Source organism: Capra hircus, chromosome 28, assembly GCF_001704415.2.
Source record: "Capra hircus breed San Clemente chromosome 28, ASM170441v1, whole genome shotgun sequence".
NCBI lineage: Eukaryota > Metazoa > Chordata > Mammalia > Artiodactyla > Bovidae > Capra > Capra hircus.
This window is the reverse complement of record NC_030835.1, coordinates 15,930,993-15,939,573: the sequence shown is the minus strand read 5'-3', so window position 1 is coordinate 15,939,573 and position 8,581 is coordinate 15,930,993. Positions and strand designations below refer to the sequence as shown.

The window sequence follows — 8,581 nt, the reverse complement described above, 5'->3', positions numbered from 1 at the left end:
ATGTGTGGATGAACCCTGAACTAGGGCAGAGGAAAAGCTGGATACTTCCTTTATTCTAGGTTTCTCCCACTCCAGCGAGGCAGACAAAACAGAAAAATAAGGACGTTTATTAAAGTCATTTCTAGCCCACAGCTAGGGCTCATACTCAGCTCTATGAGCCATCGTCCGACCTCATCCCCATTCAATGTGAATGACATTAGGGAGGCCGGGCCACAGGTAGATCCCATTGATCCCACGGTAAGGGGTCCCTCCCATAGCCAGTATAGATAGATACACTGCTGGGGATGAAGAGGGAAAGCACTGGATTAATACGTTCCTCTACCCTCTGCCTGGACCCTCTGATTCCCTCCACCTTCCAAGACCATGGGCCAAAGGTGCCTAGTACCACCTTGCAGGGTATCAAGGGAATCCCCTTTATTATACCCCAAAACTATGGCAAAGGGATGCCCTACCCTTCTCAGCCATCCCAGGCCTGAAGGCCACTGAGGTAGAAGGGGGAGGGACTGCCCTGCTCTGGAGCTTGCCCTTAGGGAAGCAGGGGGCTTTTGCTGGTACAAGAGGCTGATACATCAGCCCGAACTGGAATGTTGTAGTTCTTCTCGAAGCCATGAGGGCACTGGCTGTCCAAGCCGGCTCAGCAGCTTTGACAGCTCCAAATTGTGGTTCCGGAAAAAATCCATAAGGAAAAGGCGGGACTAACAGGAGGAAAAATGAAGTCAGAATGGTAAGGAGTGGACAGGATCAGATCTTAGACATGGAGAGGGAAACCCTGTCCCTGGTTTTCCTTACCTCAGCGTCCATATCTGGGTACTTCCGGCCTTTGCTCTTGCCTAGACAACGAGTCTTGCCACCTTCAAGTCCCTGGCACCAGAATCCCTTATCTTCATCAAACCTGCTCAACAGGAAAAGGCCATGAAGTAACAGAAAAGAAATCCAGGCCCCATAAATGAACACTACAACCTCTCCCAGCCCACAGGGCACATGCCTCTCCTTGTAAGACAGAGTAAATTCATTTCTCTTCCAAACAGACATGGTCAACCTGCGTCCCCATTTCCCCCAGAGTCATCCTCCCCTGGGTCATGCTCTCCCACCTGAGGGTCCGTGTGTAGTTCAGAAAGGGTGTGATACCCAGGAACTTCTGGATGCTCTCCATTGAGGCAGCTGGGTTGGTACGCAGCTCTTGCCCATCCACAATCAGCAACTAAAGGGACAGGGATGTTCCCTCTATATTCCTTAAAAGCCACTGGGCTGACAGGAAAAGGAAGGGGACCCCCATGAGGGCTACTGGGGAAGTGTACCTGTCCAGAGGGGTAGTAAGTCAGCCAGCGTTGTAGATGAGTGGAATAGTAGCCAGGGACAAGACAACGGTTTTGTAGGGAACGAAGTGCTGGAGGGGCCTGGGAGGAGGCTGAAATCACCTGGTAGAAGGTATAGTTCAAAGCAACTGGGTCTCCATGTGCTCGCTGATGCTGAAGGACAAGGAACAGGAAGGGAAGGAATAAGTGACCTGACAATTATTCTGCCTTCCCTCTTGGTCTGGTGAACAGACCCCTCCCCAAGGCACTAGCCTGCTTTCCCTACCCTCATTCCTTCCAGTCTCTCCAGCAGTCACCACCTCTTATGTTCTAGTGTGTCCTGAGTTTCAGACTCACCTGGTACCAGGAGTATGCCCTGTCAGCAGGGTTGGTGAGCACAGTGATGATCTTGGCTCGTGGCAGGAGGGCAGCTCCCCGCCGTGGTACAACCTCTGAGTCAAAGTACGTGGCACTTTTCTCAAATAGGAAATCAGTGCTGGCATTGGAAGGGACAGGGAAGAAATCCATGTACCTAGGAAGTAGTAGACGGGAGAGGAAGACAATTTGCAGAGAGAAGGGGCCAGATGCCTGTGCTGGTGGAAGCAGGAATCGGGGGGGTTTAAGAGGAAAGGAATGTTCTGAGAAGCATCCCAGGTCTCACCAGTCAATGCCCTTGTGGTAATTAGGGCCATTGAAGAACTGAATCTCCTCAAAGGTGCTGGGGCTAGGAAAACTGCTAGTCACAGCTGGGTGCAGGCTCAGGAAGAAGTGAATAGCTGTGGTCCCTAAACGGGAGAGAAAGTCCAGACCATGGTGGGAGAGAACCCAGCTCAACAACATCAGCTTGAAAGAGGTCAGAAAACAATCACTCTGGGTAGTAAAACACCCTTTGGCCAAACTAGAGCGAGAAAAGAAAAGCCAAAGAGAGGTCCAGGGAAGGGTCAAAATGGTTCTCAGCCTTGACTGTGCATCGGAATCACTTGTGGACCTTTAAAAAACAACGGCGACAAAAAAAGACATAATTCTGATATACAACCAGGCTGAGAATCTCTCAAGAGGACTTCCCTAGTGGTCCAGTGGTTAAGAATCTGCCTCACAGTGCAGGGGACACCGGTCTGATTCTTGGCTGGAGAAGACCCAGTATGTTGTGGAGCAACTAAACCTGCTCGCCACGCGTTCTAGAGACTGTGCTCCACGACAAGCCACAATGAGAAGACCACACATCACACTAGACAGCAGTCTCCTGCTCACTTGCTGCAACTAGAGAAAGCCTGCACAGCAACGAAGACGCAGCACAGCCAAAAACAAAAGCGTCACTCAAGGGACTGGACTGATGAGGGGTGGTGTGAGAAGGGGACTCCTCGGCCAGAGAATTCTCTGGGTTTAAGGCAAGGCGACAGAAACTGACTGAGGACGACTCACCCGTCTTCTGAGGTCCCACGATGAGGAACTTGGGCAGCCGATCACAGGTTTTCTCCTTGGACCAGATGTCTTTGTGCCTCTTGTCGTCACAGGGATTCTGAAGGTGAGGCCAATAATCAGATAATCTTTTCCTCAGCAGCCACCCCCATCACGTCTCTAGGTTAGCCTGCGCTCCACTTCTACCTGCCAAAGGGGGCTTCGCTCTTGAGGGAAGAGGTCAAAGTACTTTCGTGCGAGAGGGACAGGAGGAAGGGTCTGTAGGCGCAGCCTCGTCCAGCACTGGAGAAAGCGCACCAGGCTCTCAAAGGTATACAGGCCCAGCCGATCGTTTCCATAATTAGACAGATGAGTCATAAAGATGCTGATCTGAAAGGGGGTGCCTGCATGTCAGATTTGGAGAGCCTACCCCACTTCAAAAGCTGGCTTGGTGAGCAAGTCTCAGCCTGCAAACACACTGGCTGTCCCATCTTCTAGCCCTTCCTCTCGGCACCTTACCGGATTAAGCAGCACTGTCAGAAAGAGTTCTCCACCTCGGATGCTCCGGTCGAGTTCACGAGAGCCTCCTGGATACTCATTATAGAAGATTGTGTGAGTGAAGAGACCACACGTCTGCCGCGGCAGCACCTGAAGGAAAAAAAAAGAAAAAACAGGGAGAGATGAGATTGGAAGGTAGAATGAGAACTAGCTGAGGCATCTACAGAAGACTAGACAGAAGACTTGAGGCATTTTAGGATTCCTTGGGTTTTCAGAGAACAGCTTGAAGTTACAGCAATAAAGCTCTTGCTCTATGCATTATGCATTTTCACCCCTCTACCCCCTATTATTATGGACGAGCTTGGATAATGCAGGTTGGAGGCTGGCCGATTGTGGGAGTTTGATTCAGGTTTGTACTGGGAGTCAGTCCCTCACCATAATGCCATTGTGAATGAAGCCACGGCGGTAGCGGGCAGGGCGGAGATGGGGGTACTCCTCAGTGCTGGTCACCTGGATGCCCCACACAGATTTCCAGGCTTCATAGAGCTGTGTGTGGATGGGGTACACGCCGGAGTGGTGGGGGGCCACAGCATACCCCAGATCCGTGGGAATCCCATGCTCCTGGGAATGGGGCATAGACTCTCACCAGGATCTGGTGAGGTTTGGGGAGTAGAGGGTAAAGGGGGGATGCCTCCACAGAAAGAAAATAGGAAAGGACAAGGAAAGGGTACTCCGCTAGGGAAAGGTCGAAAAGGAAGCATTATCTTTGGGGAAAAGTATGGGGAAGAGATCCAAGGGGGTCTCACCAGAGCAAACTGTTTGTTGAGCCTCATCTGGTCAGCCAGCACGGAGCGATTGTGGAACAGATGTGGCTGCATGTGGCTCCACATGTGGGGGAACCACCAGAATTCTTGGCGGTGCTTCAGCAGCATGTCGTCCCCAGCATCCTCCTCCTCTGTCCCTATGACCACACACTGACCACTGACCACAGCCAGTTAGACCCTGGTCCTCCTTCGTTCTGTACCAATATGGACCGTTTTCCATCCTTGGGACAAGACAGCTGACCTCTGCCCACCTAGGACTATTTTCCCCATTGCCAACCTGCCCTCCAGCCACCCATGCTAAACCGAAATTCCCAGCCACTGCTAGCTCCTCACAGCATTCTGACCCCAAACCTTGCCCCCTTTCTCCAACCTGTCTGCCCAGGAGGATGGGCAGTGAAGGGACAGATCAAACTAAGACTGATATGCTGAAGGAACAAGCGAACGAGCTCACCAGTATGATAGAACTTGCCCGAGAAGCCCAAGTTGAAGGTGAAGTTGGGGACTAAGGTCCTGAGTTTGTTCTGGGTGGTCAACAGGGCCTAGGAAGAGTAGCAGGAACATGAGAAATCAGGAGAGAGCAATCTAAGGATAAAACTGAGAAGTCGCATTCTTCTTGCCTGTAAAAGGGCAGGGAGCATTACCTATGACAAGCTTAGAATCAAAGGAGGGAGTCTGAAAGGACAGAGCCTGAAACAGCTTCTAAGGAAAGAAATCGAAGTCAGGAAAAAGAAAGACTGACCTCAACATCAGCCACCTTCATGCGGGTACCTTCCTTGCCCACAAAGATGTCATCGATGTCTACCAAGATGTAACGGTCAAGGTCCAAGCAGAGGCGCTTGCCAGTGAGGTATGCAACGGCATCGACGAAAACTAGTTTGTGGAGCCAGAAGGAGAGGCCGTGACCGAAGAGCACCCGCTGGATGCCGTCGTGAAGCCCCAGGTCCTGCACCACAGTGGGAAGCCGGGCCCGACGAGGCACTGGTCCTGGCACAGGGGGCTCAGCCAGCCGAAGGCTGGCGAGAAGCACTGGTTCATAAGTGCTGTGGTTGGATTGGAAGATGGTCCAGTCATCACCGGGCAGTGGCCCAGGCTCCAGGCGGCTGGGACGTGTGAGATGCAGGAGTGGAGCTGTAGGATTCACTTGGTAGTCCCGAAGCCCCAAGTTTGAATGGAGAAAAAGGGGAAAGCCCTTGAGCTGGGCACTCAGTAGGCTATGCTCATGGGCTCGGAAAAAGCCAATGATGCCCACACCATACTCCACACAGTACCGGTCTAGCAGTTCCCGACTCCAGGCATCCAGGTTGACATACTTGAGCAGGTTCTCATAAATAACCAAGACATACCGGCCACGGGTATGATCAGTCAGTGTGGGCATGTCCCCTCGGCCAGGTGCCAGCTCAGTGCTGTAACGAAAACGGCTAGACTCCAAGATGGCCACAATCTCCTGCCCCAGCTGCGAGTATGCACTCTCCACAAACACAAGGACCACAGGTTCAGTTCGCGCTGTCTCTGGAGGCCTGGGGGGCCGGGGAGGGACTGGAGGCCTTACGGGGCCAGGACCACCTGCCGCACCACTGCTGCAGTCTCCCAAGGGGAGGGGCAATGGTTCCTTGGCCTTGGGGCTGGTGGATACGTAGTAAGCCAAGAAGCCCATGGAGCCCAGACTGAAAGCAATCAGCAGCAGTATGAGGCGGTGCAGTTCCAGCTGCCGAGCTGGGCGTACCACCTTCCACAGCTTGAGCATGGCGGGGAGGTGAGGCAGGAATGGGGACCACCTCAGGGGATGGGAGGTAGGAGTTCTATAGGCTGAGGCTCTCCGGGAGGGTAGAAGGACATGAAAAGAGGGGAAAGGGATTCCCGCAGGGTCAGCTCCCTGCAAAGGTGGAAACAAGTCCCCTTAGTATAGGGTAGAGGAGGTAGAAAGGGCAACAGGGGGCAACTGGACAGAGTTCATTGGTCTCAAGTCACCATGGCCCACTGGCCCATGCCTTCGGGATGCAAATCTAGTTAGGCTCCACCTTTGGTCCTGGCTGAGCTCGTCACATCAGATGGCAGACAGAGTTCCTCACAACCTGTAAGAGAAATTGGTGTATTACTTCTCTCCTTGAAACTGTCATTAATCCATCCCCCCATGCACCCCATCTCTCTTACCTCCTGCTCACAGGATGGTTTGTTCTCCAAGAACAAGCTCCTGCAGAAGAACAACACAATCTGAGTCTCATACCTTAGCTTCACAGCCTGTTCCCTTTCTTAGAATGCTGACTAAGTTCTCCTCCCTGAACTAAGTTCAGAACTGAAGCAGTATATCCAAGGTCTGGAAGAGAACAAATCTCCCATCAATAAGAGGCCAAATAGCCCAGGATGCTGAAATGAACCTGCTCTGAAAGGAGTTCCCAGCCTGTGACTGAGCAATTGGTCAGCCAGTAGGGGCTCTGGTCTTCCTGTGAAGAAGGGAAGGAAAGCCCCAGAAGTCCCATGTTCCAACGAAATATCAGATAAGAGGAAACTCGTGTGTCTGTTAATCTCCCTCATCTATCAAACCCAACATCTCAGGCTAACAGCACTAACGACTTGCAGTCAGGTGGACACTATGGTAGGGGAATTAAGAGGAAAGACAAATGGTGCTAGCTAATGGTTCTATTACCTTCCAAGCCCAGAACCTGAGGATTCTCTTCCCCATTCCTTGTGAAAAATTACTCACCCCTGCTCTTTACCTCACCTGTGCCAATGTCAGGAGGGGTGATAAAAATGTAGCCCCAGAGCAAGCCACATCACTGGCACCTAAGAAAAGCTAGAGAGGTGAGACCAGAGTCTGTCTCCCTATCCACTCTACTTCTCCTTCCTAACTTAGCCTGGATGGTACTACATCCTCATCCCTAAATGGCTCAGAAGGGTCCTGAGCCAGCCTAGACAGACATGAGGGATTGAGTCCTACTACAGAAACAGAGCAAGCTTGAGTAGGGCTGGGTGGCAGAGAGCAACAGGAGCTTAAGTAGTATCCAATCAATAACAGAAAAAGGAGAAAGTACCGTCGGAAAATAGTTTTAAAGAGATCTACATTTCAGAGACTTTTTCCTTTAAGTAGACCAACTAGAAGCTTTACTGTCACTCTCCCCATCTTAATCATTTCTAGTAAGGCCAGTAGCTGGCAATCTCTACCACTCACCCCTACACACACACATACACATTTTGGAGTGATTAAGCAGAGATAAGGGTCCTTCAGAATTAAGAAAGACAGTTTAAGAACAGTTCAGCTTTCGCCTGAGTAAAACTAACTGGCATGAAGAGAGCTGGGAAAGGATCAAAATGGTGATGGGAAGGGGTGAATCCTAAGACCTAGAGGAAACTTTTTGGGGTAAACACAGTAGTGAGAAGAAATCACTGTAGAATGGGGGAAGTAGATACTGGAGGGGTGATCACTCATAATGTTAGGGATAATAGTTAACATTTACTGGCGGCTTATCTTTGCCAGACATTCTTCTAAGAGCTTTCTCTATATTTAATGCTCACATTAGTCCTAAGAGGTAAGTAATATCCCCGTTTTACATATGAGTAATTTGAGGTCCAGAGAAGCTTAGTAACTTGCCCAGGATCACACAGCTCAGTCAATGGAGGAATTGGGATTCAAAGTCAGGCCTGTCAAGCTCCAGCCCTGCTCTTAACCACTGCATTTTAGCTTCGGACCTAGAAGAAGCAGCAATATTCAGAGAAGGGGTGATGAGAAAGTCCTGGGGGAGGGCGCGGGGTGGGATGATAAATACCGAAGCTGGACCACGGCCGGGGAGGGGTTGCTGAACATGTGCGCAACAGCGGCAGGAGAGCAACTGAGGTGGGGGCTGAAGAAGCCGGGGGTGTGGGCCCCGCGCTGGGAGACCAGCAGTGCAGATGCCGCGGGAGGAGGGGGACCTAGCAGCGACAGGAGCGTGGGGCGCTGGCACATGGGGTCACGAACGGAAGGCCCAGCTAGGGGGGACGTGGGTTCACAGGTGAGTATGCAGAGAGTAGGGCGTGAAGCAGTCAAGGGGAAAGAAGGGGCTAAGAGGAGACTCTGCGGTGACATCGGGGCGGGCGTGGGGCTGGAAGAGCCCCGAGGCGGGGAGGCACACGGGGCAAAGGGGGCCAGCCGAGAGGAATGAGGCCACGACCAGGGCGGCCTGCGGAAGGGACAGGGGGAGGGGAGCGCGGGCCGCCCCGAGGGGCCGCGGGGCCGCCCCTGCGGGCGGTTTCGGTGGCCACACTGAGGGAAGTCTGTGAGGGGAGAGCTGCGGGCCCGTGGGCGGGGGCCACACTCAGCGGGGCTCTCCTCAAGGGCGGCTCACCCGGCGGACTGGGCGGCGTCCCCGCGGTCCCCGGGCTCCGCCACGTCCCGGGGCTGCCCGGCTTCCCTGCTCTCGGGGCCTCGGGCCGCGTCGCGGCGGCTCCGCCATCTCCGAGCGAACGTTCTGCCGCAGCCGGGCCCAACCACCGCTCCCACCGGGGGGAGGCGGCGCGCTGCCGCTCGCGGCCCCGCTCGGGCCCCCGCCGCCTCCGGGCCGGCCAGCCGCGCGGCCGAGGCGCCGGGCTGCG

The 8,581-nt window shown here is 53.3% G+C and overlaps 1 protein-coding gene across 6 annotated transcripts; it reads right to left on the bottom strand.

Moving 5' to 3' along the window:
* Positions 87-8,520, bottom strand: NDST2 (N-deacetylase and N-sulfotransferase 2). Of its 6 annotated transcripts, XM_018042248.1 has the most exons (16): positions 8,335-8,517; positions 7,602-7,699; positions 6,167-6,206; positions 4,755-6,087; positions 4,467-4,554; positions 3,998-4,152; positions 3,627-3,812; positions 3,213-3,341; positions 2,901-3,083; positions 2,718-2,814; positions 1,957-2,080; positions 1,653-1,827; positions 1,299-1,469; positions 1,092-1,201; positions 790-892; positions 87-695 (listed from the first exon to the last, which is right to left on the bottom strand). In XM_018042248.1, the coding sequence occupies exons 4-16, from the start codon at positions 5,757-5,759 to the stop codon at positions 570-572; spliced, it is 2,652 nt and encodes an 883-aa protein (XP_017897737.1). In that variant the 5' UTR covers positions 5,760-6,087; positions 6,167-6,206; positions 7,602-7,699; positions 8,335-8,517; the 3' UTR covers positions 87-569. The 6 variants fall into 6 exon arrangements, with proteins under 6 accessions (XP_017897737.1, XP_017897738.1, XP_017897741.1 ...); XM_018042249.1 differs by lacking the exon at positions 7,602-7,699; XM_018042252.1 differs by having other exon boundaries at positions 1,129-1,201; positions 6,167-8,520.